We start from the raw sequence: 27,680 nt of genomic DNA on the forward strand, positions 1-27,680 counted from the left end.
AGCCATCCGATCACAGGGTTCATCGGATGTGTTCTCCATTGAGAGACTTGCAGCATACCAGGGCAAGTGAGGAAGCAAAAATGGTAGGCCATCAGATTGCTTCCCAGCGCCATCTTGCCCTCTCCACCCGTTCCTTGCTCGGTCCAATGGCCGCTCTCCAAATAGCCGCTTAACTAATAAGCGCTGGCGATAAGGCGCGTCAACTTCTAGAACGATTCTGCTGCTGCCCTCCAACCTCTGGCTCTCGAATCTCAATTCTTTGCTTCACCCCTGAGCGGTAGTTGCAAGTATATAAATAAAACAAAGGAGGAGGGTGGCACCCGGCCTATTTTTATCATCAGGCTCATGCAAGGCATCGTCTTGGGACCTGGGACCTTGCATAATGGCCCCCATTCGTTCTCCATGGTTCATCCAGTAAACACCATTCGAGGGGACCGACCCTCTTACCCGCCCGCGAGAACCATTTATCGTGATCCTGGAGACGCCAACATTCATTTCTTTCTCCACCTTGATGCAGAAAGGGACGAGCAGATACATGGTGATTCTTACTTTGCTGTTTCTATTTCTGTCTCATCTCGTCAACTTCCCCTGCCGCCATATCAAAAGTCCCACCGACGGGCATGCCATGCGAGAGAGTCCCATGCAAGCATCACAATATTTGTCCATTCCACGCTCGCGGTACCGCTTCATCCACGCCCCTCCATCTTCTCCTGGGTCCTCTTCCAGATGCTAGTTCGTAAAAGTCCAGATATAGCCATCTCGATCCCCCGTTTCTATTCTACGCGAGATCCAGGGGCAAAGATGTTATATTTAGAAAAAGCACTCTGTTGCTATATTTATATATCGGTTGCTATATTAAGATGTAGCCTCAATGCAGCTGTCTGAAAACGGCATGAGCCTTATTGTAACATCATTCGTAACCCCGTCAAAGACGCTATCATATCCCTCTCTCCGTCCCTCTCTCCGGACTTGTCCTCATCAATTCGTCTTTCCCCCCCAGTCAAAGCCCCATAACCTGTTTAGTATTCTGATAACTCTGCTCCATACACGTCTTAATACGCGGTTACGCGCCGCACATGTGTGAATTGCCTCTATCTCCCCCCTTTCTAATTTTCGCGCGCCCACACAGACGTCACTGTACGTTGGGAACCTGCAGCATCTCTTCTAGGTATTTCCCGAGGGCGCTTCTGTTCGCTTAAGCAGGTAAGAAGGGGGCTTCAGCTAACCTCGTAAGAAACAAGAAGAAGAAAAAAATATTGTTTCTAAACAAACAGAAGCGCCCACCCAACATTATCACCCTCAACATAGGGGAAGCGAATCGGTTTCATGTGTATGCTCATTTCCGCCCAAGCGCCGTCATATAGCCCGGGGGGGATTGTTATCAATAGCCGCTAAAACAAATGCTGTTGATGGTTTATTGAATCCATTCATGCGGGGGACAAGTTACGCATATGGGCCTTTTGTTTGCTAGGAGTGGGTTCTCACACTCCGCAACATCTCTCGTAGATGAAATCTCGTTTTTCAACGCCAGGCACCTTGTTTTTTTTTTTCACTCCCAAAAATAATCAAGTGAACAAACAGGGATCATCAATTCCCGCTGCTAATGAATGCAGTATGATGAAGATGGAGAATGGGCGCGTAAAACCAAGTACCGGTACTTGTGAATACCAAAGGCAAAGATGAATCATTTCTTCTGTCTCTTTGCAGCTTTATCGCTTGTGTTGCTCAATACACTAGCACTTCGTTTAGGAGCTGCACTCTCTAGCTCTTCATCTTTGCCATTGTCCGCCGCGTTGTCGTTATCATCGTCGTCCTGTTCCACAGACGGCTGGGCTGCCGCTTCGTCAGACGGCACGGCGTCCTCACCGTCGCCCTTTTCCTCGTCTGCGGGATCAGCTCCCTCAGTGGTGCCTTGGTTGTCTTCTTCCTTGGAAGGTTCATCTGCAGCAGCCGTGTCGTCCTTGGCATCGCCATCGGCGTCCTCCGCTTTCTCGGCTTCTTCTTGGAGACCGGCAGCCTTTTCGCGCTCCGCCTTCTTGGCCAGCTCCAGCTTGATCTCCGCGTCAATCTTATCCGTTACTTTACGAGCGTCGAGAAGGCTATTAACAGACGCCAGAAGCTGTTCGAATGCGTGGGTCGTTGCCGCTGTAGGCATGGCCAGCTTAGCAGGAACATCCAGCTCGTTGAGGGTATTGGTGATACGCAGTTGCTGCTGGTTTGATTTGTGAGAGAAGAGCTTGTTGATCTTTTCTGTCCGGAATGTAGGACCAGAGCCTAAGCGTTCATGGTGTGTAACTCCGTAGATGATCTCCTCTTGTTCAGTAAGCTTCTTGCGCTCTTGTGGTTGAGACTGTTGTTGTTGGGCTTGTTGGGCTTGTTGTTGCTGCTGCTGCTGCTGTTGCTGCTGCTGTTGAGCCTTCTTGTTGCCAGGAGCAGGTGCCGCCGCTGGCGCAGAGTCTCGTGGACCAGTAGAAGCCGCGGCACTATCACGCCTAGCAGTCTCTGGAGCTGCCTGTTGTGGTGTAGGTTGGCCAGAGGTTGTAGGTGCCTCGCCACCCATGATTGACTTTCGCTTCTTGGATTTATCAGCAGTCATCAAGTTTTGAAGCAATGTCTGCAGGCCCGTCGATGATTTGAAGGTATTGATGTCTTGCTCCGCATGGGGGTAATCAAGGCGGTTATACAGCTCCCTCCGTTCTTCGTTGAATCTATCGCTTCGAGCCAATATCCGTTTGATCTCTAGTAGTAACGACTCCTCTTCGCGAGCTTCTTCGCGGGATCGCCCAAAGGAATTGAGCGCGAAATCCTTGCGCAACTTTTCCTGCTGAGGGTTGAAATGAGCCATCAGCTCGTGCAGCGCAAACTCAGGCTGTGTCATGTATTGGACAGGCTTTTGAACGGCCATCATTCTTGATGCCACCTCGTAGTATCTCGCCTTCAGGTCTTCCATTGATCGAGATCGGGTAGCTGGGACGATAGCCTTACTCTCGTCGCCATCAGCATCAGCCTCTCCGTTGGTAGCTGGCGGGCTCCATTCGTAACGATCCCATATAAGGGGCCATCTTATATCAAAGTCGCGCACTAGTCCCATCAAGTAATCCGTCTCCTCTTTGGTCCAGTCAGGATTCTCCAGGACTTGATGATATTGGTCATCGCTGTACTGAGGCACCGAGACTTGAACGTTATACTTGGCATATGACGAATCTTCAATCTCCTCTTCTCCCTTTGATCCAGGCACATCATCTTCTCCAGCCTGCCCCTCACCACCCCCCACTGTAGATGAAGGCTGCTTTCCCTCCTCAACTCTCCTCCAATGCCTCAAGGTCAGACTTGCATCTGTCCTCCCAGAATTCTGGAACGGCCTCAGCTCCCATCGTGCGACCGGCTTGCGGCTAGCAAAGCGGCGCTTCTTAAACTGTGTGACCTCTGGAACAATGGCGATGGGATTATCGCCGCCTAGATTGTGAACCTCGCGCGCAAGGCCTTTGAGATTGGGACGTGGCGCCGAGATCTTCTGCTTCTTGGAGGGGCGAGGGCCACCGGCAGCGCCATCGGGGAGGTTGAGCACATCGCGGACGTCGGAGGATGCCATTGTGATTTCGGAGGTTGTAATCGTGAGAGCGTTGTTGTGAGATGCGAGAAGCGTTTCGGGGAAGAATTTATGCCGTCATCGCTTTATGATCTTGAAATGTAGAAATCCAGAAAAAGTAAAGTGTTACGTCGGAAAGAGAATATTTGATTAGATAAGTAACAGACGATCGTCGCGGTCGGGTGTGTGCGATGTTTGGATTTGAAAGCAGCGATGATTGAAAGAGGAGGAGGGAAAAGTTTAAAGATTGAAAAACAGCAGTCAAAGCGCAAGGCTGATGGATAGATTACCGCTTGACAGTTTAAACCTCGTCGCTCTGGAAAAGCGCGTTTGGGCGGCTTGTCGCAAGCACGTGACTCTGCTCTTGCGCTGCGCAGACCCCTGGATTCTTTGAACGTGGCAGCTTTCCCGCAGAGGGACTCGAGTCGGAAAGCGACCATCGTACAAATCTCGAAGGGAGGCTTGACGGCAATTGCATCCTTTCTTTTTTTTTTTCCCTCCTCCTCAGCAAGGCGACAAGGCACCAATTGCAATTCTCTAGTAGAGAATAACATCTTTTTTTGCCTCTGTCGGGAAGAACCAAAACACTGGGAGCGGATCAGAACTCGGTGGCCCCAATTACACTGCTGAGGAAACGAAACAGAGCTCCCCTCCCCAACGAACGCCAACATGAGGTCCCTATTTTCTCTCGCAACCTTTGTGGCTGCGGCGCAGGCCCTGTACTTCTACGTCGACGGAGGCACTCCCAAGTGTTTCTATGAGGAGCTCCCCAAGGACACGCTCGTCGTGGGCCACTACTCCGCCGAGGAGTGGGATGACAGGGCGAACATGTGGCAGCAGCACCAGGGCATCAGCATCTACATTACTGTCGAGGTATGTGCAAAAGAAGAAGAAACATATATTCCATCGTCCAATGAAAATGTCAATCAACATCGCCAACTGATGCCATGTGTAGGAAATCTTCGACAACAACCACCGTGTCGTCTCCCAGCGAGGCACCTCCTCCGGCCGCTTCACCTTCTCCGCCGCCGACGCCGGCGACCACAAGATCTGCTTCATGCCCTCCTCCAGCAGCGGCCGCACGGGCTGGCTCTCCATGTCTAACCCCAACGGCGGCATCAAGCTGCGCCTCGACATGGTGATTGGCGAAACCAGCCAGATTCAGAGCGACGACAAGGACAAGCTGAACGACATCACCACTCGCGTCAAGGACCTCAATGCTAGATTAAACGACATTCGCAGGGAGCAAGTTTTCCAGAGAGTTAGTGATCCCTCCCCTTTTGTAACTCTGCCTCCCGACCTATAATTAATCGAAAAACTTGTGTAAATCTACAGGAGCGAGAGGCCGAATTCAGAGATCAATCCGAGTCTACCAACGCCCGCGTCATTCGATGGATCATCATTCAGCTCGTCATCCTCGGCGCCACCTGCGCTTGGCAACTCTCTCATCTGCGTTCGTTCTTTATTAAGCAGAAGCTTACTTGAGATGGATGCAAATTGAAATAAACACGCGGGAGCAAACATAGAGCGAAGAAAGGGAAAAGAAAAACCATCCTGCCAAGACAAATGTGGTGGAATTGGCGAAAAGGGATATGATACCAATTGCATCATTTTTCCGATTTAAATATCAGGCAACATTCCAGTCATTGTGCATAGCCAAGTATACATGATGAGAAAAGGGTTGAAGAAAAGAGTTGAAGGTGTCCAATTTACTTAATGCGAGATCCGAAGCCTACCTACCTTAGTTACGAAAGATTGAAAGAAATGAAAAGAAAAAAGTTCGATAGTAATTGCTCCAATTATTTTTTGATACTCTCTACTCGTCTTGCCGCCTGTTTTTTGTTCTTTTCGTTTTTTCTTTTTGGACAATCCTAATTCCATTACAAGGTATACCGATGAATAACTCCCTACCTAATGACGGATCCCAAGCTCTCAAAAGACATCTTCTCGCCCTCCGTACAAAAAGCTCCGCCAACTTCTGAACTGTTTCACGCCATATGCTGCTACTGTTCTCGAATTCGTCTCTATACACACATTCCATTGCCCGCTCTTCGCTCTCCTCCCTCCCCCCTCCCCTGTCCCATCTCTATCTCATTCTCCACCACTCCATGATTCGCAAATCTCGCAAGACTTATTATATAGACGGTGCAAATAAGAGTAAAAAGAAAAGTACACCCGGACCAGACCCAATGCTGCTGCCCTTCGTGACCATCCTGCGCCTTGCTGCGCTGCACATCGAAAGTGGTGTAGTATGGTGTCGTAATGGAATGTCAGACATAAGGGAAAAAAAAGGAAATAATGAAATAGAAAATGAAAAAAAATGAAAAAGAGCAAAAGAAAAAAAGAAAACAAGTCCAAGCTAAAAATCAAGACCAGTATCCGTCTGTCGTTTTTTTCTTCTCTCTCAACTCCTGCTCGGTTGGTCATAATGGACATTGTGCTCCAATCAGTGTCGCGGTTCTTCTATTGAGTGGTAGGTGTTTATGACATGGAAGTGGTGAATGTATGGAGTAAATCGATTCGCTATTTGTTTCCAAACCAGAGCGTCGTCGCCTTGAAACGGTCCATCGTCTTTCTCTAGTCAAAGGCCCTGCAGCTCGTTATTGCCATGTAGAGTATTTGGCCAAGCCACACGGTTGCTCGGATCTAGAGAACAACTGTCCGCCGTGCCGGCAGGTATATATTTTGAGGAACCAAATCTCCAGTAGAATTAAGGGGGGGCGGTCGACATAAAAATTGTCGGGGTACAATGTCGCGGCCAATGCATGGTAAATAAATTCCCGAAAAACTCGCTGAAACAAAAACGCTCACTTTAACCGCAGCAAATAGTCTTGATGAATTTCTGGAAGCCGCTGGGCGGGGGGGCTTCGGCAGGTCGTCCGCTAGGCTGGCCCGCGGCCGCCATGGGGCCCGGCTGGGTCGTTATCGGCTGAGGCAGGTTCTGGGTGCTGTTCTGGAACTGGGCCTGGGTTGAGCCAGTCGGGGTACCCATTTCGCGAAGGCCTGTTCCACTCATGCGCTGGGCTTGCAGCCCGCCTTGGGCGTTTGGTCGATCTCTCTTGCTCCCCATCTGCTTGATCGGCGATGGAGGAGGTGGCTGCGCGGCGTTTAAACGGCTGACGGTGATCGGAGCCTGCTGTTGAGAGGTGGTATTCCCAGGACGATGACCACTGTGCAGCTCCATTTGAGAAGGACCGGGGCGCGCGTTTGGGTTGTGCAAGTATGCGGCGCCATGATTCTTCATCGAGTCCCACCCCTTTCCCGAATCCTTGTTGATCTTCATCCAGTCGTACTCGCCATCCTCGACGTCACCAGCGTTCTTCAAAGCCTGGGTGAAGAGCTCTCGAAGGTAGTCGTAGTCGGGGGTATCTTCGAAGCCGAGGTTTCGGACGTACGTCAAGTATTTGTTAAACTCCTCAGGGAAGCCCTCGCAAAGATCCTTGATGGCAGTAGTCTGCTTCTTTTCCCCTATCTTCTCATACTTCTGCTTGTTAGTGGCAGCCTTCAGGCCCTGCCAGGGAAGGCCACCGCGAAGGAAATACATGAAGACGTGACCAAGGGCCTCCAGATCGTCTCTTCGCGATTGTTCGCGCCCAAGATGGGTATTGATACTCATGTAACGGGCAGTACCGGACAGCGACTTTCGCTCACGGTAGGGAATGTGCTGCTTGGTCTTGGGGTCGCGGTATTGCTTGGCCATGCCAAAATCGACCACGTGGATGACATTGGATGCCTTAGTGCCTGGTCGTCCAATCAGGAAGTTGTCAGGCTTGATATCACGGTAGATGAGGTTCTTTTCGTGTATCGTCTGGACTCGGGAAAGCATCTGCTTGGCGACCATGACAACAGTCTTGATTGTGAATCGGCGTCCGCAGTGGTCGAAAAGATCTTCCAGTGAAGGGCCGAGCAGGTCGATGACCAGAATGTTGTGCAGACCCTCCTGTCCAAAGTAGTAGACATTAGGAATGCCAGCTAGAACAAGCGCGTCTCGTTAGTTATCCAAGTGCCCACGCCATTTGGGGTCAGTGCAAATTGGCTGGCATATAGCTTACGGCAACCGACGAGAATTTTGTACGTGCGGTACTCATCTCGAAGCTGTGGTGCATCACTCTTCCGAGGTTCCTGCGAGACAACAGGTCAGCAAAGAGGTAAAAAAAAAATTGAATTGAAAATCGAAAATCGAAAGCCACAACGAAGAAAGACGCGATCATTTCCCGCCATTCAGAGTTGAAAGCTATAGACTCGGCTGTGCTACTCACAAATTTGATGGCCACTTGCTGATTGTTGAGCAGGTTGGTGCCCTCAAAGATGACACCAAAGGAGCCCTCTCCGATTTTCTTTCCGACTCGGTAGTGGACGCCGACGACGTTGGACGACGAGGAAGCCATGGCTACGGTGCGCGATAGGGCTCCTCGAGATGTCGCGATGGAGGTTCGGATTGATCAAGGACTGAGGGTGAGAGAAGAACCGTCGACTACTTCCGGTCGGGCGAACGGTCGGCAGACGAGGCTCGGGAGCAACGAAGGCAGCCCCTGGACAGGGGGGGCGGAAAATTAGAGGGCCGGTATCTGTGGGAAGGGCCAAAAGGATACAAGCAGTCAGCGACGACGTGATGAAACAAGCATTCCGGCGCGGAGCAGCGATGGGGATGGAGGCGAGTGACGGTGCTGGAGAGGATGGCAACGGAGATGCAGAGGAAGAGCGTCGAGACAGAAAAGGACGAAGGAGTGAGTGAGTGGCCGGCCGCTGGGCTGGGGCGCTGGATTTCGGGGCCTGGCAAAGTCTGCTGAGGCGACCAGCAGGGGTTCGGCAGGGGCTGGGCGGGCGGTCAAGCCAACCTGGGGGCTGTCCCGTGTACTGTCCAGCGCTGAGTGGCGGGCGGTCCACTAGCCTGGCCGCGCTGGACCGGACACGCTAGGCGGTGCAGCTGCACAAAAAGTTGTCCACTGCAGCGCCTGGAAGACAGCGCGCCAGCGCCTGCTGCGAGCAGCCCGGGCGGGTGCCAGGCGGGTGCCAGGCGGTGCCAAAGTCGCGGCCCAGACTGGAAGGCCGCCGTCATGGAACCGGCGACACCGCGCCACGCAACGCAGCGCAACGCAACGCAGCGACGCCCACACCGGCAGCCGCGCTCCTTTGCACCGTGGCCTCGCCCGCATCCAGGCACCCAGCGGTTAGCATGTGCAGTAGTGCAAAGTTGGACTCACGCGATTGCTGCTGGATCTGAGTTTGTTTGCCACTGCAGTTTTCGTTGGTTTCGATTCGCAGGGTGCGTGCGGGATGGGATGGGCCGGTCTGGCTTTTGTTGCCTGTGGATGAATGAGTGAATGGCTGGTGGGAAGGAAGCAAGAGGGAGGGAAAAACGCATCAGCTCAATGGAAAGGAGGAGAGGAAAGGGTGAAGGGGAAAATGGGACGCTACCAGGTTGAGACTCCAAGGCTGGGCTTGGGCTGGGGTTTGGTCGCGGTATTTCGGTGCTAGGCTGGTATCGCGGTACCTGCGCTTCACCGACAGGGTACTCGGGCGTGAGGTATCCGCTAGCTGTGGCATGCACCATGGCGATACTTTGATGGACGGTGCTTGGCCGCGTACCAGGAACGCGAACTGGAGCAGGGCCTTGCAGAAGATCCAATACAATGCAAACGAAGCTACCCATGGAGCTTGCAACAACCTTGGTCGCCATGCGACGCTGCAAAGAAGTACCTTTTTTCGGCTTCTTTTTCATCTTCTCTTTTTCTTTGTGCCTTTTGACGTATCACAGCAGTGGCTTGCTTTCTCAGATCCAGAAACGTCATCAATTCTTCAAGGCAGCATGGAGAACCAGGCCACCCGTGGTGCAAAGCGCTGCTCTCAATGCGACGGTTACGGGCACAGGACACGTGCAGCCGGTTTGGAATCTCGCGAAAAGCAAGAAAAAAGGATCAATTTGCTCAATCCACGTTTTCACCACTGCAAAGTGCCCTGCTGCCAGATCGTTGTAATCTACGTAAGCCCTACCAGGCACCAAGATGTCTTTGCAGGCAATAAAACCCGGCATCGTCGCCCTTTTCCGCCATTTCGCTTCCGACAAAGCAGCTTCCTCGTCTGCGTGTTCACGACACGAGCCTGGCCCCCCCCTCTGCTGGCGGCGCCGATGGTGATCCGAGCCGGTTCTTGGCATTGGCCGTCGCCCAGCCGAGTGCAGCGAGACGTGTTGCCATTGTCGAATCGAGACAAATCATTCGCCTCGCCCTCGCATTCCATGTGCCCCAATCACTGTTTCCTTTATGCATCCAAGGCTTTTGAGTTCCGGTGTCGTCCAAGCTTGCATTATGGTGACAATCTACACCTGCTACTAGCAGAAACTACTGTGTGGAGAAGCCAGCCAAGTGCAGGCTCTAGCAGCGACGGCCAAGCTTTAACGAAACGGTCCCTGATGCTAGAATCAGCGTCCCAGGCCAGTTAGACGAGGAGCCCCATCCGCGTCTCCACGGCAATGATAGCAGAGGTTTTGCTATACGGAGCTCTTCATAAACCTCCCCCCTGGCTAATCGATGGTGCTAGCTATCCGAGCTTTCTTCGTCGCTAATGACCAACGCTTCAAGTCACTGACTCCTTACCGCCAAATTTGTTTGCTAATTGTTCTCACTAAAATCCTGCCTCTGTCCCTGGATAACGCCGTAATAAAGCGGACATGGGCGACGACACTACGCCGTACCTTGGCTCCTTGGATCTGAGCAAGTGCCCTCTTATTAAAGACTGATCCATATTGCGTTATTAACTGGCGGTAGTGATGCGCTGCTGGAACCTGTCCGGCTCATACGATTTCCGTGGGCATCTTGCCGGATCCGTCCCCCGTGCTTTCACGATACGACGTATGGAGTAGGTAGGTATTGGAATTGGAGGCCATCTTTATGCATCGCGCATCGTTCGCGGTGTTGCGGCAATGGGGCTCTCCCAGAGCGGCCCCCTCGTTAATTGTCCACGTCAAGGCCGATGCGCGCCTGTATTCAATAATCCAGCTCCATCCCCAGCTGCATCTCCAAGTCGCCCATCCACTGAACGCGGCCCCCGAGTCGCATCCTCATCCCCCCGCATGCAGCGCCGTCAGCTACGAGGCACTCAATGACTGGCTACCGCTGTGAATAGCACGCTGCGTCTGAGTGCACTAGCCTCGTCACAACGCAGCTGCATATGCGAGGTGCCTATTGCCCTTGCAGTAGGAGTCGAGTCCCCTACAGCATATGCCAATATCTGCTGGCCCGTCGCAATGGCGTGGAGCCCGTGAATCCATTCTTCCACCAGGCACGGCCGAGACCGTCGTATTACATGTCTCTGGGCCAATGGCGAACGCCGACGACTAATGGGTTTGTTTCTTCTTCCAAGGCGACTATTTTCCTCTCCCTTTTTGGGAGTGAATGCGTGAGTAAAACGTACTGGTAGCGAAGTGAAGTATGCAGTCTCCAGCTACCGAGCAACGCCCGAGTCTCAAATTCCTTCGCTGTGCTACATGCGACATAAAAGTGCAACGTAGAGCTGAAAAGAAAAGACTGGGCAGGGCTGCCAGGCACAGAATTATCGTAGAATGCTCGCTACCATTATACAGGTATTTGCGGTGTGCGCTAAATGGCCTCTCCGCGTATTACTACAGCATTGCGACACGATGCATCTGCTCGGCGTGTGAGTCAATAGGTCCATGTGGTTTATACGTTAGCCGATAGATGGGCTACTGCAATGGGATCGATCGATAGTGTCCGATCAATGCTCCGAAAAAAACGTTCGTTCAGTTAAACACCAGACCTTGGCGACTTGGAGTTGAGCCCTGCGCGGGTAGCTTGGCTGTCATGGCTTTACCTGGCTACCCTATAACAATGCTTACAATCGGCGTGTTTTTTTGCGCTCGGCTTTGCATTGATTAATGTTCATGTTGTAATCGAGTGCAGCAATACCACTGCTAAAGAAGGAAAGTGATGTTGGTTTCAATTTTTGTTTGGAAAGCCACGGGCAAGCCAAACCCCTTGCAAAGCTATCTCTGTTGTGTCGATACGTGTAATTTGCCTATCAAGGTGCCCTGCGCAGTGACACCCACGCAATGACGATATAGCGATGCGTCGATACCACTAAGGCACATGTAGATAGCTGACAGCCTCTTGCATTTAGGCCAACCAGACTGATCCACCGCCATGGGAATCACTGCAAGTCTCTCCGTCTCCAGACCCCAGCGCGGCGCTACTCCAGCTTAGAAATCCGGACATATCAATGCTATTCGCGGCCGCTTAATTCGAGCACGTCAACGGCTAACGGCTAACGGCTATTTGCAAGGGCGCCAATATACACCTCATGGTAAAAACATGGGGGGCTTTACGGCCTTTGGGACAAAGTTGCCCCGCCTGTTTGACGACAAGAGCGCATCATGGCGGGGATCGCAAATGGATAATACGCACACATATACAAACAGCCTCTGCGGAGGATGAATCCCGCTCAGTGTGTGTATTATTCACCACTATGTGCGCAGATACAATTCTGAATTCCCTCCTTGTGTTTTCCCCCCCACTCATAGTTTTGTAGAATCAAAAGTGCCCCTCAGGAGCTCTCGAGGAGGGGGAGGGGGAAGCTAGGATGGACTGTACATCGGGGTATTTAAACAAGGACGTGTCGCCTGCGAATTGCGAATTCAAAGCTCATTGACTGTTTTTCTCAGCATCACAAGATAACACGACCGAAATCAGACACAATGGCTAAGCCCGACGGACTCCCCGCTATGACATACCGATTCCTGGGACGCTCAGGTCTCCAGGTCTCGTCCATTTCACTGGGAGGATGGCTCACTTACGGTGGCCACGTTGATCGAGGTGCGTAGAAGGAAACCCGGGAGAAGAAATGAGAAAAAAAAAAGGGACAAAAGCGAACAAGATTCACTAACTGTGGGCTATCTATCAGAGGGCACATATGCATGCATGAAGGCTGCGTACGACTCTGGCGTCAACTTCTTTGACTGCGCCGAAGCCTATGCCGGGGGCGAGTCCGAGATTGTCATGGGCGAGGCCATCAAGAAGTACGGCTGGAACCGCAATGACTTGGTCATTTCCACAAAGGTACTGTGAGATCATAAAGAAGCTGCGGGGGAAATAAAAGTCTTGAGAGAATCTGCTGCTAACGCTTGGCCTTGTCTAATGACAGATCTACTGGGGTGGTGCCTTTGGCAAGAACCCCGTCAACAACCTGGGCCTCTCCCGAAAGCACATTGTCGAGGGCGTCAACGCCTCCCTGAAGCGCCTGGACCTCGAGTACGTCGACCTCATCTACGCCCACCGCCCCGACCGCAAGACGCCCATGGAGGAGACGGTCCGCGCCTTCAACCACATCATCGACTCCGGCAAGGCCTTTTACTGGGGCACCTCGGAGTGGACCGGCGTCGAGATCGCCGAGGCGTGGCGCGTGGCCGACCGGCTGGGCCTGATCGGACCGCTGATGGAGCAGCCGGCGTACAACATGCTCAACCGCGCAAAGGTCGAGGGTGACTACCAGTTCCTGTACCGCCAGCACGGCCTGGGTCTCACCGTCTTCTCGCCGCTGTACCAGGGCATCCTGTCCGGCAAGTACAAGAACGGCATCCCCGACGACTCGCGCTTCGCCCAGACCGAGGTGCCCTTTATTGCCGGCTACTGGAAGCGCACCGGCAAGGAGGCCTGGCAGGAGATTATCAACCGCGTCAACAAGCTGGAGCCCATTGCAGACCGGCTGGGCGTCAAGCAGGCTGCCCTGGCGCTGGCCTGGGTGCTCAAGAACGACAATGTCAGCTCTGCCATCACGGGCGCCAGCAGCCCCGAGCAGGTGTATGAGAACATCAAGGCGTTGGAGGTTGTGGACAAGTTGACGCCGGAGATATTAGCCGAGATTGACGACATTTTGGGCAACAAGCCGCCTCAGCTGAATGACAGAGAGTAGATTGAAACATGTGTAAAATAAAAGCAAAAGTAGTCTGATTATTGGGTTTACTAAAAATAGCAAAAAAAGCCAAGCAATATAATGAGTTATGGATGATTTTGGGTACATTTCAACATTAAAACACAGCCTCATAATCACATAGCGTGTTGCCAAGACTGGGTATATGGTGGCACCTTGTGTTATGCTGCACGCCAAATCCTCAGCGTTGACTAATAAGCCCTAGGAATCAATCCGAACCTTAGGAAGCCACAATCAATTCTAATCAACAGATTCAGCATCTCCGGTGTTTAAGCTTATATATTATAAATATTCGTTGTTTCCCCTCATCTCACAACTGAGTTATCCGTGAAAACTGTCTTTGCTCTTTATAGCCAACGTCAACGTTTAAACTCATATTGTGTCTATTTTGCCACCGACTAGATAAAATCCTATGCACCTACAGATATGTCTACCTCACAAGTTTTGAAATGGTTTCCATGGCTGCAGACTCCCGTAATTGCGAGTGCGCCTATGGCGGGCCCTGTTAGTCCAGAACTCGCTGCTGAGGTGACCAAGGCGGGTGGTCTTGGTATGTGATGACAGCCTCCAAAGTTATCATCATTGAATTCAGACATGCGTAAAGCTCAGCAACGACATCACACCGCAAGATGAAATTAAAGCAAAAACAAACAGATAGACAAAAAAAAGGGATCTTTTTTCAAGATGAGAATGCTAACATCCAACTTTAGGCTTCTTGGCTTGCATCGCAGATCTCAGCGAAAACTCATCCCAAGTCATCCGGCTCGATGCCGAGCTCATCAAGATCCGCCAGCTCCTCGGCGACAACGCCACCACGCCCTCCGGCCACCTCCGCATCGGCGCCGGCTTTCTCACCTGCCACAGTTCCGTCGTCAACTTCGAGGCCTCGGCCCTGCCCATCATCCAGAAGCACAAGCCCGCCGCGGTGTGGCTCTTTGCGCCGCACGAGAGCATCAGGCCGCAGAGGGAGATTGTCCGGCTGCTAAAGGGGCTCGAGCTGCCGCCGCGGGTGTTTATCCAGGTGGGCAATGCGACGGCCGCCAAGGAGGCTATTGACGATGGCGCGGATGTGGTGGTTGCGCAGGGAACGGACGCTGGAGGGCATCAGTATGTAAGAGGGATGGGCGTGGTGCCGCTGCTGTCTGAGACGAGGAAGTTGGTGGATGAGGGGGGTTATGATGTTGCCGTCTTTGCGGCGGGGGGGATTACGAATGGGAAGGGAGTGGCGGCTATGCTGGCGCTGGGTGAGTTGAATTTTCTATAAAGTTGTTTATATGATGATGCGAGATGTGCTAACGAAACTATAGAAGCTGATGGTGTGGTAATTGGTACAAGAGTCTGTAACGCCCCTGCAACATACACATCTTTTCGAAAGAGGAAGAAGAGACGGCCAAGAAAATCTCGTTATTATTAGACACGCTGTAAGCTAACAGAATGCTCTATAGTTCATCGTTGCTAAAGAAAGCATCCTCCCCGAATTCCGCAAGAAGATTGTCCTCGATGCCGTTGACGGCGCCCTCTCGACGCTCAAGTCCACCTTCAACGACAAGATTGCCGATTCCGATCTCTGGGGCTCGCTTTACGACGGGAGAGCCGTCGTAGGCCCCATCCATGAAAAGTTTCTCGCCGGGGCGTCGTTTGAAGACTGTCATAAGAGCTTGAAGGATGACTATCCTCCTGAAGAGAGCGAGAAGATGATTAATACTTGGGCGTAAGCTTTCTTTCCCCCCTTTTTTTTTCTGGTGGTCAGTACTGTGAATTTTGCAAGAGACATTGTTGTTGATGAGTTTTGATACGTTCGGATAGAGGCGCCGGCATTGGACTGGTGACAAAGGTGCAGCCTGCGGGTGAGATTGTGCGTGAAGTACGTGAGGAAGCCAAGGAGGCTATTCGCAAGGTTGCAGCTCGTTTCTAGACGTATGAGCGAGCAGTATATTAAAAACAAAAGTCAACGATTATAGTTCAAAAATGTTTTTAAAAAAATCTCAAGCTGGAAAGGCATCCAGCCGAGTATGGTATTCTCGTCTATGCCGACATTCATAAGGCACTACCTATATATATATAGTAAAATCAAAATCCCCCCTCTCAGCTCATGCGGCGGGCAAAGAGCAAACAAACAGCGTATCAGTGATAGCTGTGGCTGCAGCTTTAAACAATGATGGTATGATACATTAATAAAACAAAATCAATGCCGTGTGGTATGTTGTTTCTTTTTGTTTGTTTCTTTCTTTCTGTTTCGTATCTTGCAGCCTTTACAACTTGGCCTTGGTCTGAGCCTTCTTCAGGATGGGCTCCATTTTGGTGGCCTTCATGACGTCGCCCTTGACCTTTAGCTTGCCGGACATGAAGAGACGCTGGGCGTTGGCCTTGCCAGTAACGAGCTTGCCGAAATCCTCGTCGGAGAGAGACAGAGTGACTAGAAAGAGAGAGAGCCAGAGGTCAGCATGCGGAGGTTCAATAAAAGAAGGAATATCCCAGATGTCATGTTGGGGGAGCCCATACCGTTGGCGTTCTCGGGAAGGCCAGCGGCAACGGTGCCCTTCTCCTTGAGGTCAATGTGCCAGCTGGCCGTCTCGCCCGCCTTATTCTTGAGGGTGAATGCAAAGACAGCCTTGCCGTTCTTGATGGCGTCCTTGCGGCCGGCTTCATCGCTGCTGAGAGCGGCGTTGATGGCCTCGAAGGCCTCGGAAGAAGGGAAAGCGTCTGTGGCAGCGAGAGAGCGCACGCGCGCGCAACAAATTAGTCTTTGGAGCTTTTTGGCTATTGCTGGCTGGGAATGAATGGGCTTACCGTTCTTGAGAGACATGGTGGGCGAGAAAAGCTGTTGATTGGCAAAGAGGAGCTGGAGGGAGGGTATGCGAGTAGCAACTTTTTGAATAAATTCAAGGAAGAAAGAGGAAAGAGATTTGGTTTAATATGTAACAGGTAGTTGGCTCAGTATTAGCCGGAATGGATGGATGCGTCTGATGGAGCGGACATGTGATGCGAGCCTCGGCCGAATTTGCTGACATCATCATTTCCGGCGGGCCATTGTTGCAGCTCAATTGCTTTGTTGGGACTTGGTCTCTGCTCTGCTCCTCTAGATGGGTGGCACATGTCTGTAGAGATGAGCCGACAAATTGGCTAGCTGCTAGCCCTAGATCAGAGAAGCCCAAAAGAAGGGGATCTACGTAGACGAAAGCAGTTTTGGAGTTCTGCTCTGAAGCTCTTCGTCTGCTCGAGGTTACACGGCGCTTTCTGATTGCTGCATCTGGGCATCTCTTCATCTTACGTGGGGGGGGCTTACCCCGGGTGGCGCATGCTTGGGGCCCCGGATCTTTGCACGTGGTAGGTATTTAGAAACAGCATAGCCGAGCGCATTAGGACGGTTCGATTTAATCTCTTGTTCATTTCTAACTTCATGTGACTGAAGAACTAGGCTGAGTGGAATAGCATACATGTAGGCGGGCTGCGAACCGCGAAATGTTGAGATGAGATCGATGCGCCATCTAGGACTAACTCCAGTCGCCATAAAAATACATTTAACATATACAACCTCAAAACTGCGGCCAACATATGCAACGAGAAGAGTCTATATATGCGCATTCAAATGGAAGAGTGATGAAAATAGCGGCTGAGAGGGTCCTTATACGCGCCGTAGCAGGGCATGTGTAAGACCGGAGCCATTACCGACCCTTCACCAAGATATCTGGCGAAATTCGTAGCATCACCATTCACAGTTCCCACTCGGGAACGGCAAAATCGCGTTGTTGGGGCCAATTCTCAGGTCTGCGATGCGTCAATTAGTTATACACGCCTGGTCATAGCTTTTGAAAAAAAAGAAAAGAAAAAAGGAGTAGAGTAGCACGTACCTTGTGAGCAGCAACGTCGCCATGCGTCGCCTCTGCTCCCCCAAGTCTTCAGCCGCCGTCAACCGTAGCCAGTCTCCAAGTTTCGTCTTGAGCTCAGTCTCACTCTTGCCCAGAATATTGATGCCACGGTCAGAACAGGCGATTCGTAGCTCCTCAATTTCAAGGCCCAAGGGACCTCCATCTTGGAGTAGCCGCTGGTCGTCGATTTCCAAGAATATCATGCGCAGTCTGCCTTTGATAGCCCACATGCCTGGGGGAGTGAAGCCCAGGCGATCCCACATCCTGCCTGAGAGATCCAAAGACTTGAGGAGGTGCCGATGTGCCAGGCCCTTTGTGAGTCTGGGACTCAGCGCACCATGAGGGTGCTGGCTCTCGAGCTCGTTGAAAGCAGCTTTACGTCGTTGCTCAGCCTTCTCTCGTGTGATGCTTAGTAGTCTCGGAAATCGGCATGTATAAGGCAAGATTCCGGGCAAGAAGATGACCAACAGAGGTGTTAGATCCTCGGCAATGATGAAGAACAGGGCGAAGAGGGGCAATCGCATCAGATCATGTCTTGTTCGCCATAGCAGCACCCAGTCTGCGCGTGAGAATGTGCTGGGAATATGGTGCGGCTTGAACATTGATGGTCGCTCCTCGTTTGGCAAGGCCTTGACTTTTTCGTTGACTAGCCTGCGGTTCGCCATGATGGCTTTCACGCCATCCTTGAAAAAGATGACATAGGCCTTGCCCAGCTTAAACCAGTACTTGATCTTTGATGACTGGGGTTCAACGGCCTGTAGCGGCGGAGGACGGGTCGAAGCAGGAGGGTTAATAGCCGTATTGATAGGCTTCTGTGGCTTGGAAGTGGGACGAAAGCTCTTGTTGATAGTAGGGACAGCAGCTCTTGTTTGATATGCAGCTCGGCTGGAGTGTAGGGCTCGCGACTGCGCGGCGAGGAGTTGAGGGCTGAAGAGCCATGTTTTTTGCGCTGTTAAGCCGCATCGCTGCGTGACTCGATAACTCATTGCACCAACTGCACTGACTCCGACGCCGTCAAATCAAAAACAAAATGGAAAAGAATGAGTGAGGGTCCGCTATCATGTCTGGAAATATCTAATTGAATGGGAGTTGTGTTGCAGGACGCAGATGGACTAGAAGGAGGCTCGTGTCATAGATTGATCCCGGTGTTTTACCAGCTGCTAAAATCTAGTCGCCTGTTCAGGCACGAATTTGGCACACCTGCCCTCTTCAAAGTGCTGTAAATACGTCGAAGCCAATTGCTATAATGTGGAGAGAAAATGAGACAACCGCTATATCTCAGTATCACATAAATATTATTCTCTGAATTTATTTGTAGCTTGCGGAGGCAGAGACTGATGGTGTATGGTGTGCGATGTCTGGCACGTACATGTAGTGACATCTCGACGCACTCTGGATAGACTTACCGAGGCCACTTGGTAATTTCTCTCGTGCTGGCATGTGTACAGTATGCACGGGGTTAAATTGACAGTACCGATTGTATACCAGGAGAATCATAACGGCGTCTAGAGTTGATATTGAGATTGTGTCATTGCAGCGCTACTGGGTGGTGTAAGGCATGCCTATGCACTTGTCATGGCTATGCAGAGCGCCGTGAACAATATACGTCAATCTCGGGATCGACTTCTAAGCGCCGAATGCAGATTTATACCGATGGCGGCCCGTGGAATCATGTTCCAGGCTTTCCTGCTAAGCGATGCGGCTTGCTTCTCCAGTCTGAAGTGGGCGCTTGCTCACCGCAACCGTCTCGCAAGAAACTGAGAGTTGATCACCGTTGATATCCCTTTTGGGCTCCATACACAATTGTAGAATAGCGACGTGTCAGAAAGAATGATTCGACAGCAAGCTAGAAAGAGTGGCGGCGCTCTGCAAGTCGTTTGTGGGTTGGCCCAGCGTACGATTTACATGTAGCTTACCAGATTAGAAGTGGCCTCTTTTCATAGCAACGACTTCGATGTCGTCTCTAGAATTCAGCAGTTTTCGCTCTTTGTGTTAGCAAGTCGAAACTCCCCCTTCGCTATCCGCGCCAAACAAAGCAATTCTTCAAGACGCAAAGTCTCCACCGGGTAGTTCCGATGGCGTCAATTGCCATCCACTGACTCGCTGTGCCGAGTCTTGCTGAGTGGGTTCCCATCTCGAAGTTTTCGGTGACTAATCAGTCAACTCACTCATCGCCTTTTTCCACATCCCTTCGAGAAAACCGGGCTTGGAATCTCGAACCCAGCGGTTACCGATCTGTGAGATTGAATAGGAGATTTGACAGACGCCAAGAGAAAAAAAGGTTCTTATTGTCGCCAGGGATTAAGGAGAAACACAAGGCAAGGGAAAAAAAAGGAGCCATGGTTCGTTCAGGGTCTCCCGGTGCTAGCGAGCAGCAAGATGGAGAAAGGGAGGCGGTTGTGCTCACCTGAATGCTGCAGGTCCACGCCGATGCGTCCAACTTTGCCGAGGGCGTCACCAAGGATGATGCCTATGAGCAGGTGCTATTACAGGCTGAAGGACTCTTTTACGGGCAACGCAACTGGGTTTGTCAATCTCCTTTATTCTCCCTCTTCACCGCGTCTACGACGGCTAACCAATGGTAACAGGTCTGGTAGGTGATCGGCATCACATCGAAGGAGTAGAGCATCTCATACATGGGCCTCATCGTATTGACATGAGGTGGTTTCTACTAGTAACCTGTCTAACGCAGCCTCACTACTATGGCATGCCTACAAGTCTCTTGGCGCCCCAAGCAATGAAGTAAACTGGGCAGGTGAGTGACCGAGTGACAGTTCATCCACTTCATCTGTATATCCGAGGACTTGTGTTGATTGCTTCATTCTAGGATTTTATGTGCTGGATCCCACAAAAAAGGACCAGCTCATTCTGGGACCATTCCAGGGTAAAGTTGCCTGCCAGACGATTCCCTTTGGACGAGGCGTATGCGGTGCTGCTGCGGCCACCAAGACCACGCAACTAGTCGAGGATGTGGAGAAGTTCCCCGGTCACATTGCGTGTGACAGCGAGAGCAAGAGCGAGATTGTGGTTCCTATCGTATCGGGCGACAGAGTCGTCGCAATCATTGACGTTGACTGCGCCGTCCTGAATGGATTCGATGAGACGGACAAGAAGAACCTGGAGCAGCTTGCGGAGCTTCTGGCCAAGGGCTGTGATTGGTAGACGATATAAAGAGAGTCTTCAAAAGTTCTGCTCTCTTAGTATTACGTGCATTCGGACATCGATGAATCGCTGCTTGCGTGAGAAGGGCCTACCCAGCCACGATCGAGTCTCAATGCATCGGAAAGACTCTTGGGCTGCGTGACGTGCTACCTCGTATCTACCGTAGGTAACGTCGATACGATTGGCGATGAGAATCTGCTAGTCAGCATCCTACTTGGCATTTCGCCAATGCTCTTACAAGCAACATAAATACGGACCCCGGTAGTTGTACTGTTGCATACTAGTACTGTCTACTAGAGAACATGATTCTCGAAGCACGAGTCCCCTTACCCAAAGCAAGCGAAACTGTGACCGCTAGTCTGGCATCTCCCCTTATATATCAGTGACACGGTCGGACTACACGGCCGGACTACACCGTCTATCAACAAGGAGGGACTGCATTTAGGTAAAGAATAATATATCCCGATCCGCAATCTGAGGAAACGGATGCTAGCACGGATACATGACAAGGATGTGGGGGCCGAAAATCAAGAACAAAGACGCTGCCCGTACCCGCTGCTGACGCCTCCTGAGATGCGCAGCGAGGGAGATGCGGTGCCCCAAGTCCACTCTCGACGGCCGTTACGGAGAAGAGTTGCCTGATTTGATCGCGTTTGTCTGCAAGACGGGATTTTTTTTTTCGCGGCTTGGCCTGGATGGTAGAGCAACGTCAGCCGCTGGGCTGGGTTATGGAGCAGAGAGATATTTTGGGGGGAGTGATGTGCGTAGAGGAAGAGAACGCGAGTGATGGTGATTACATGTAGGTACGTGTCTACTGTGCGCGGCATCTGTAGTGCTGCATTAGCTGAAGCTGCAACACAGAACAAAGCTCGTCTGGTGAGACCAGACCTTCAACGCCATGTGCATTCCGGCAATGCAGGGCGGCCAGAGGCCATTGATCTCGCCGATCGATCGTCATCTCTGTTTACTGGTCTCAGCCAGAGCACAAGAAGCCTCCGTTGACAGGGCACCGCCCCCAGTCCACGCTGCTAAATGAGACGCTGGGCGGGGCTGAGACACAGCACCCGGGCCACTAGCCCACAGGGCCACAGCGCCAAACAAGCTTTGAGCCAGTGAGGTCTTCAGCGCGTCTAGTGCCCTTGCAGTAGCCGCTCCAGCCACCTCGATTTTGATAGCAACCAGCCACCCAGAGAGCCCTTCATCGTCATCAAAGGGATCACTCATCCCGAAATCAAAGTGTGGACGCAGCCTCTTTTCGGAGCCTCTCGCAGCCCTGAAACCCACGGCGTGCAGCTGTGGCGCCAAGCACCACTTGCGTACGGCATCCCTTTTCTCTCTTTCTTTCCTGCCCCCAACCACGGACGCACGCAAAGCACCGCTGCAGTCCCTGGCAGGCCCGCTGCATCAACAAAGCTGAGCGCTGTGCAGCTCCCTTGGCGGTCGCTAGTTTAGTACATGTAGGTGTTAGCTAGAATAACTTTCCGACTGCGGCACAAGCCTCTTCTTTTAAACTTCTGCATTGCCATGGCCATAAACTAGCATGCGGCTATTTTCTCTCTTCTCTTCGCCTCTCTTCTCTCTCTCTTTTTCATTTTTTATTCTGACATTGTCTCTGTTGACCGCCGATTCCGTCCCGTTGCATTGTCTTTGCTGTCGTCATCGTCTGACCCAGCCTCTCGCAAAAGCTTAATGGTGGCGCCCAATCCCGAGCGTCGCTGATCGCCATACGCTAAGCATACCTGCCTTTCAGCCGATGTAAACAAATAACATGGATCAAGTCTCCAACCTGCACCCAAGAGGCACTCGAGGCAGCGCTCTTGCGAGCCTGCTTCAACCTACCATAGTCATGTCTGCCGCCTCCAAACAGTTTGCTGTGAATGGCCCGCACACGGCAGGACTCTTCGCCGACATGAGTGTTGACGGACCTATCATTGGCACGCTCGTTGCCGTTGTCGACCGCGCAAAGAACTTGCCCAACCGCAAGACCATAGGCAAGCAGGATCCCTATTGCGCTGCGAGACTCGGCAAAGAGGCCAAGAAGACGGCAACGGATGTCAGAGGCGGACAGACTCCTAAATGGTAAGCTTTCCCAGCCTATCCGATGCCCTCTGGGCCAAGGAGCGCTCGCTGACTTTGTATCTGCAGGGACCAAGAGCTGCGATTTACAGTGCATGATTCGGCCGACTACTACCAGCTCAAGGTCTCCGTCTTCACTGACGACAAGAAAACGGATCTCATCGGAGAGGCCTGGATCGATCTCAAGGGCATCATCATTGCTGGAGGAGGCCAGAACGACGTATGGCAGACTTTGACATGCCGCGGCAAGTATGCGGGGGAAATCCGACTCGAAATCACGTACTATGATTCTCGCCCCAAGCCCGACAAGCCTGCTGTCAGAACAAGGCAGTCTATGGGTGCTGAGCATGAGGGCTCGCCGCCTAAGCGCAAGGAGCCTGTGAAAAGGCGTCCTCTACCGACCGATCCTGTCACTGGCGAAGTTACCGCCAATGTCCCATCTCCATCAGACTATCAGTCTCCTCACCGATCTCCTGGCAAGATCAGCTCACACTCGCCATACGGTTCTACAAGCTCTCTTCACGAAACTGCCGAGTACGGTACTCCACAGGGGAGCACTCGATCCCGTCATGCAGACCATTTTTCTCATTCACCCAGTCATTCCGGCTCAGGCCGTGTTGAGGGGCCTCGCCAGCCTCGCCCGACACGGCAGGACTCGTACACGAGAGAGAGAGAAGGCTACAGCCAAAAGATACCCGTCTCACCATATGAGCAGCAAGATCCCCGCGGCAGTGGCTACTCGCTTTCGAGTGAGCCTTATGATATGACTCCGTCAGATGAGGCGGCGCCATTCTCTCCTCTTGGCGAACCCCGCCAAGCAGCTCCTCCGCCGCCGGCTCACCGGTCACGGCATAGCAACAGCCAAGAACGCATGCAGCGGAGAGGCGATGAATCGCCGCAGAGGGGCCTTCCACCCGTATCCATGAGATCTGATGTTTTGAAGAACGAGGCTCATAGAAACTCTACCCCAAATTATCCTGGCCGCCCACAGTTCCGAGCTTACGACCCGGCCATGGCGGCACAGCCACCTATCCAAAGAGCTATTACATACGAGCCACTCAACTCCTACGATGCTTACGACGCTCAGTATCGCTCCATGCAACCCACTGTAGAGGACGTCCCAGAATCACCACCCGGCTCCATGCGGAACAGGGATCGCCGCAACAGTTCGAGAATCGTCCCGCTGGATGAGGTTTTTAACAACGCCCCGATCCCCGCATCCACGAATCTCAGCCACTCTCCGGGAGGAGGATCTCCTGGTTATATGGGTCAATCTCCCGGAGCCTATCCTCCGTATCAAGAGCAGCCCCGGAATCAAGATTCAATATCTCCCCTGTCGGCTAGAGACTATACCGAGAGCCCTGGACAAATTTCACAGTATAGCTATAGCAGTCAAAGCCAACGCCCTAGCCCTAGTCAACAGCGCGAGTACGAGACTACCTATATCCAGAGCTCTCCAAGCTACGGGCTGCCTGCCTTGCCACCCTCTTTGGCTCCGGGGGTAGACCCTACTATGGCTCAGGAGATGTCCAACAGAGCATATGAAGACAGGCGCCACGATGGCCAATACAACAATCAAATAGTACACGCTTCTGTCCGAAGCCGCCATGGAAGTGAGCCGCCGCCGCCCTCACACGAACCGCCATATGGTACCTCACCGCAGGCGTATGAATCATACGACAGGCGAAGATCGGGTAACTATTCCGGTGGGCCGGATCCGCAGGCGCAGGCTCAGGGATATCGAGATCCTTCCCCTAATCCCCAACACAGGATCCGACGCAAGTCGGTCAGCCCTTCCCCCCTTCGTTCTGACCATAGGAGACATTCTGATATTCCTTTTGGTCCTGATTCTTACGACGCCTTCAACCCTGGGGCATCTTCTAGAGATGGATCCCCAGGAGTTGATGCATCGGATCCTCCCTCCAAAATTGTGACCCCAGATGGTCGAGAAATCGATCCATCTGATCATCTACCAGTGGAATCTTGGGCTCCCGAGCCCGAACCAAAGCCTTCTCAAGAGCCCGCGCGAGCAAGGCCAGCTCTTTCCGGAGCGCAGCCAATGCCTCCCAGCGGCCGAAGACCCCTGCGAATAAGCATGGCGAGAACTTCGCAAGCGGTAGTACCATCTAACGCCTACGGATTTACAGAGGGGCCTCGTGCTCCTCCTCCCCCCGCGCAAGGTGGACGGCAGCGACTACAAAAGAAGGCTATGCGCCATTCAATGGGGCCAACAACATCGGCCCCTAACCCCCTCACATCTATGGCGCCAGATAACTTTCAGATTGGACCAAATCAATACGGTTCATCTCGATCACGCGCTGGCGCGTGGGATTATCCAAGTGAAAATTACGCGCCCAAATACAACGGTGGCAATCAGGGACCCCCCATCCCAGCCAAGGTACCACTCCCCATTATGAGTGGCGCCAACGGAGGAGCAGAAGATATGGCCCTGATTCAGGAAATGCAATCGATTGACATTGGCACGGGGCGTTCTAGACGCCGAGGTGGATACTAACCATTTTGATCTATTAACTGTTTTGTACGAGTATTGGATGAATTCGAAATCATATCAATCGGTATTGGGTGAAATTTAGGATTGGCATTTCTGGAATTATCTGCGATATAGGATGACGTTCGGTTTTCTTTCTTCTTTTCACTTCATTTTTTTTTCTTTTCATGTATTCTGATGAAATGGATTTCATATATGAAGTCATGTGTTGGTATAGGTACCTTAGAAATGAATACAAATTGATGGATAAAATACTGCATCGTTCCGTAGATTTATTCTACTCTGTGATTAAGACATCGAGATGCTGTATTCCGTTGCTGAGGCAGCATGTACGTTTTGTTTAGCGCCTTTAGATGCAAGCTAGCCTTCACTAGGCATGGCTTCACCCGCCCCGCGGTATCTTTTCCGCCATTAAATCTTATCTAATCGCCTAATGCTTGCTTATCGCTGGCAGAAAAAAAAAATCGAGCCTAGCTGCCAACCTCACTGCACTGCTATTTCGATCGTTTGTCAATCGAATTTTGGAGACACAAAGGATCGTGATCAACCACCAAAAAAGCGATTTTTCAACCATACAACAGCACCATACTAAGGCATCTGCGGCGAAATCTCGGTCGGTCGAAGAGATAAATCACAATGGCCTCACAAGTGGCGCCCCTGCCGAGGGTCAAGCTCGCGTCTGGCCCCGCGCCCATGACGGCAGAGCAGCGTTACTGGAAGTCGTTCAAGAACCCTCTTTTGATTCCTTCGCCGACCAATTTCCCCATCACGCACGTCTCAAGCAACAGCGACTCATTTGCCGTGACGACGGGCACCCGTGTGCAGATCTACTCGACCCGCAGCCGGAAGCTGCTCAAGACAATCACCCGGTTTAGTGATGTGGCACGAAGCGGAGAGATTCGCCGGGACGGCCGCGTTCTGGTGGCGGGAGACGATACGGGCAGGATACAGGTGTTTGACGTGGGGTCGCGGGCTATCCTGAGGACGTGGCTGGATCACAAGCAGCCGGTGTGGACGACCAAGTTCTCGCCCGTGGAACTGACTACTCTGCTGAGTACGAGCGACGACAAGACAGTTAGACTGTGGGATTTGCCCAGCAGCGAGCCGACGAGCACGTTTGTGGGCCACTCGGATTACGTGCGGACTGGAAGCTTCATGCCGGGCACGATGGCGAACATGGTGGTGTCTGGAAGTTACGACTCCACGGTTAAGCTGTGGGATCCGCGAACGGGCAACAACTCTGCCGTCATGACGTTTAAGCACGCCGCTCCCGTCGAGAGTGTGCTTCCTCTGCCGACTGGAACGACTGTTTTGGCGGCCGCCGGCAATGCTGTCAGCGTTCTCGATCTGGTCGCTGCACGACCACTACATCTCATCACAAATCACCAGAAGACAGTTACCTCTATGAGCCTTGCCTCTGGCGGCCGCCGTCTCGTCACTGGTAGTTTAGAAGGCCATGTCAAGATGTTTGAAACGACAGGATGGAACGTTGTCAACAGCATCAAGTACCAAGCCCCCATCCTGTCAGTCTGCGTCATCCCCTCCAACGATTCCTCAGACGACGATCGCCATCTCGCAGTCGGCATGCAGTCCGGCGTGCTCAGCGTTCGCACACGACTTACCGGTACTGAGGCCGCGCGCCATCGTGAGCGCGAGAAGGAAATGCAGGCGCTCGTTGCCGGCACAATTGACTCCCTCGATGCGCAGAAGCAGAAGCGCAAACGCCGCGTCGAAGCCACCAAGCGTCTGGATCTGCTCGGCGAGAGTGCCGACGTTGTCATTGCCAATCAGGGCCGCCCTAATAAGAAGAAGGAGAGACCGTGGCAAGCCGACCTTCGCCACGCCCGCTATTCCAAGGCCCTCGACCAGGTCATTGACCGTTCATCGTCTGAGTACTCCCCCCTAAACGTCCTAACACTGCTGCTTGCGCTTCGTCATCGCAGCGCCATCCGAGATGCGCTGGAGAACCGCGACGAGCAGAGCGTGGAGCCCGTGCTGAAATGGGTGTGCGGACACATTTGCGACCCTCGCTACGTGAGCATCTGCGTGGAAGTCGGTGTTCAGCTGCTGGATCTGTATGCCGAATACGTTGGCGCGTCAGCGGAGCTGCATCAGGGCTTCAGGACTCTGCACAGGAGAGTCAAGCTCGAGGTTGAGAGGGCGCAGATAGCTTGTCAGAGTGGAGGTATGTTGGAGAGCTTAATGATGAGTGCTGTATGAAGACGGGGGAAAATGAGCTTGTGTGAGGCGAGGAGGGACGAGAGGTGGTTGGAAGCATTTTTGGTAATTGTCTGGCGTTTTTTTTGGGCGGCATCATTCTCAAAAGGTTAAAGGATGACTGTTCGTATATATCAAAATCTGGGAACTTTTTTTGTTGTATTATTTTGTTCTATCGAGCTTATAGATACGTTAATGCAATGTGAAGATATTGAGCAAGTAGAACGAGATCGTGTTTTTTTTCACATTGACTTACAAGCGATTGTAAAGCATTTGGGGCAGAAAATAATGATCCAGTATATAGATTTCCTGGCAG

The 27,680-nt window shown here is 52.1% G+C and overlaps 12 protein-coding genes across 12 annotated transcripts; 6 read left to right on the forward strand and 6 right to left on the reverse strand.

Moving 5' to 3' along the window:
* Positions 1-1,684: 1,684 nt before the first annotated feature.
* TrAtP1_003251 (uncharacterized protein) lies at positions 1,685-3,592 on the reverse strand (the record flags this gene model as incomplete). The annotated part of the gene is made up of 1 exon (XM_014087785.1): positions 1,685-3,592. The coding sequence occupies one exon, from the start codon at positions 3,590-3,592 to the stop codon at positions 1,685-1,687; it is 1,908 nt and encodes a 635-aa protein (XP_013943260.1).
* A 366-nt stretch (positions 3,593-3,958) lies between these two features.
* TrAtP1_003252 (uncharacterized protein) lies at positions 3,959-5,347 on the forward strand. Its single transcript, XM_014087786.2, has 3 exons — positions 3,959-4,462; positions 4,545-4,850; positions 4,925-5,347. Exons 1-3 carry the CDS (start codon positions 4,259-4,261, stop codon positions 5,072-5,074), a joined length of 660 nt encoding a protein of 219 aa, XP_013943261.1. The 5' UTR covers positions 3,959-4,258; the 3' UTR covers positions 5,075-5,347.
* Positions 5,348-5,370: 23 nt separating this feature from the next.
* On the reverse strand, positions 5,371-8,285 carry TrAtP1_003253 (uncharacterized protein). The gene is made up of 3 exons (XM_014087787.2): positions 7,849-8,285; positions 7,642-7,711; positions 5,371-7,561 (listed from the first exon to the last, which is right to left on the reverse strand). Exons 1-3 carry the CDS (start codon positions 7,975-7,977, stop codon positions 6,402-6,404), a joined length of 1,359 nt encoding a protein of 452 aa, XP_013943262.1. The 5' UTR covers positions 7,978-8,285; the 3' UTR covers positions 5,371-6,401.
* A 504-nt stretch (positions 8,286-8,789) lies between these two features.
* Positions 8,790-9,143, reverse strand: TrAtP1_003254 (uncharacterized protein; the record flags this gene model as incomplete). The annotated part of the gene is made up of 2 exons (XM_066111804.1): positions 8,790-8,917; positions 9,008-9,143. The coding sequence occupies 2 exons, from the start codon at positions 9,141-9,143 to the stop codon at positions 8,790-8,792; spliced, it is 264 nt and encodes an 87-aa protein (XP_065967883.1).
* Positions 9,144-9,380: 237 nt separating this feature from the next.
* TrAtP1_003255 (uncharacterized protein) lies at positions 9,381-9,746 on the reverse strand (the record flags this gene model as incomplete). Its single annotated transcript, XM_066111805.1, has 1 exon — positions 9,381-9,746. One exon carries the CDS (start codon positions 9,744-9,746, stop codon positions 9,381-9,383), a length of 366 nt encoding a protein of 121 aa, XP_065967884.1.
* Positions 9,747-11,732: 1,986 nt separating this feature from the next.
* On the forward strand, positions 11,733-13,608 carry TrAtP1_003256 (uncharacterized protein). Its single transcript, XM_066111806.1, has 4 exons — positions 11,733-12,201; positions 12,267-12,417; positions 12,506-12,660; positions 12,746-13,608. Exons 2-4 carry the CDS (start codon positions 12,300-12,302, stop codon positions 13,511-13,513), a joined length of 1,041 nt encoding a protein of 346 aa, XP_065967885.1. The 5' UTR covers positions 11,733-12,201; positions 12,267-12,299; the 3' UTR covers positions 13,514-13,608.
* A 349-nt stretch (positions 13,609-13,957) lies between these two features.
* On the forward strand, positions 13,958-15,446 carry TrAtP1_003257 (uncharacterized protein; the record flags this gene model as incomplete). Its single annotated transcript, XM_014087394.1, has 5 exons — positions 13,958-14,081; positions 14,242-14,775; positions 14,839-14,867; positions 14,977-15,242; positions 15,338-15,446. The coding sequence occupies 5 exons, from the start codon at positions 13,958-13,960 to the stop codon at positions 15,444-15,446; spliced, it is 1,062 nt and encodes a 353-aa protein (XP_013942869.1).
* Positions 15,447-15,783: 337 nt separating this feature from the next.
* TrAtP1_003258 (uncharacterized protein) lies at positions 15,784-16,337 on the reverse strand (the record flags this gene model as incomplete). The annotated part of the gene is made up of 3 exons (XM_014087789.2): positions 15,784-15,947; positions 16,034-16,234; positions 16,322-16,337. 3 exons carry the CDS (start codon positions 16,335-16,337, stop codon positions 15,784-15,786), a joined length of 381 nt encoding a protein of 126 aa, XP_013943264.1.
* Positions 16,338-16,896: 559 nt separating this feature from the next.
* On the reverse strand, positions 16,897-18,498 carry TrAtP1_003259 (uncharacterized protein). The gene is made up of 2 exons (XM_014087790.2): positions 17,383-18,498; positions 16,897-17,299 (listed from the first exon to the last, which is right to left on the reverse strand). Exons 1-2 carry the CDS (start codon positions 18,384-18,386, stop codon positions 17,245-17,247), a joined length of 1,059 nt encoding a protein of 352 aa, XP_013943265.1. The 5' UTR covers positions 18,387-18,498; the 3' UTR covers positions 16,897-17,244.
* Positions 18,499-19,739: 1,241 nt separating this feature from the next.
* On the forward strand, positions 19,740-20,562 carry TrAtP1_003260 (uncharacterized protein; the record flags this gene model as incomplete). The annotated part of the gene is made up of 5 exons (XM_066111807.1): positions 19,740-19,742; positions 19,821-19,925; positions 19,989-19,993; positions 20,076-20,155; positions 20,228-20,562. The coding sequence occupies 5 exons, from the start codon at positions 19,740-19,742 to the stop codon at positions 20,560-20,562; spliced, it is 528 nt and encodes a 175-aa protein (XP_065967886.1).
* A 1,768-nt stretch (positions 20,563-22,330) lies between these two features.
* TrAtP1_003261 (uncharacterized protein) lies at positions 22,331-25,153 on the forward strand (the record flags this gene model as incomplete). The annotated part of the gene is made up of 2 exons (XM_014087792.2): positions 22,331-22,641; positions 22,708-25,153. The coding sequence occupies 2 exons, from the start codon at positions 22,331-22,333 to the stop codon at positions 25,151-25,153; spliced, it is 2,757 nt and encodes a 918-aa protein (XP_013943267.2).
* Positions 25,154-25,627: 474 nt separating this feature from the next.
* On the forward strand, positions 25,628-27,584 carry TrAtP1_003262 (uncharacterized protein). Its single transcript, XM_014087793.2, has one exon. It carries the CDS (start codon positions 25,784-25,786, stop codon positions 27,365-27,367), a length of 1,584 nt encoding a protein of 527 aa, XP_013943268.1. The 5' UTR covers positions 25,628-25,783; the 3' UTR covers positions 27,368-27,584.
* The last annotated feature ends 96 nt before the right edge of the window (positions 27,585-27,680 follow it).

The sequence above is a fragment of the Trichoderma atroviride genome, chromosome 2 (genome assembly GCF_020647795.1).
Source record: "Trichoderma atroviride chromosome 2, complete sequence".
NCBI lineage: Eukaryota > Fungi > Ascomycota > Sordariomycetes > Hypocreales > Hypocreaceae > Trichoderma > Trichoderma atroviride.

Bases quoted from the DNA above. Each gene is read 5' to 3' on its own strand.
- TrAtP1_003262 (XM_014087793.2), top strand. From the start codon at position 25,784: ATGGCCTCACAAGTGGCGCCCCTGCCGAGGGTCAAGCTCGCGTCTGGC.
- TrAtP1_003259 (XM_014087790.2), bottom strand. From the start codon at position 18,386: ATGAGTTATCGAGTCACGCAGCGATGCGGCTTAACAGCGCAAAAAACA. The intron at 17,300-17,382 runs GTACGTGCTACT...GACGCATCGCAG, and splicing joins GCGACGTTGCTGCTCACAAG to ACCTGAGAATTGGCCCCAAC.
- TrAtP1_003256 (XM_066111806.1), top strand. From the start codon at position 12,300: ATGGCTAAGCCCGACGGACTCCCCGCTATGACATACCGATTCCTGGGA. The intron at 12,418-12,505 runs GTGCGTAGAAGG...GCTATCTATCAG, and splicing joins CGGTGGCCACGTTGATCGAG to AGGGCACATATGCATGCATG. The intron at 12,661-12,745 runs GTACTGTGAGAT...GTCTAATGACAG, and splicing joins ACTTGGTCATTTCCACAAAG to ATCTACTGGGGTGGTGCCTT.
- TrAtP1_003253 (XM_014087787.2), bottom strand. From the start codon at position 7,977: ATGGCTTCCTCGTCGTCCAACGTCGTCGGCGTCCACTACCGAGTCGGA. The intron at 7,712-7,848 runs GTGAGTAGCACA...GTTGTCTCGCAG, and splicing joins AGCAAGTGGCCATCAAATTT to GAACCTCGGAAGAGTGATGC. The intron at 7,562-7,641 runs GTAAGCTATATG...CGCTTGTTCTAG, and splicing joins CAAAATTCTCGTCGGTTGCC to CTGGCATTCCTAATGTCTAC.
- TrAtP1_003252 (XM_014087786.2), top strand. From the start codon at position 4,259: ATGAGGTCCCTATTTTCTCTCGCAACCTTTGTGGCTGCGGCGCAGGCC. The intron at 4,463-4,544 runs GTATGTGCAAAA...TGCCATGTGTAG, and splicing joins GCATCTACATTACTGTCGAG to GAAATCTTCGACAACAACCA. The intron at 4,851-4,924 runs GTTAGTGATCCC...GTAAATCTACAG, and splicing joins GGGAGCAAGTTTTCCAGAGA to GAGCGAGAGGCCGAATTCAG.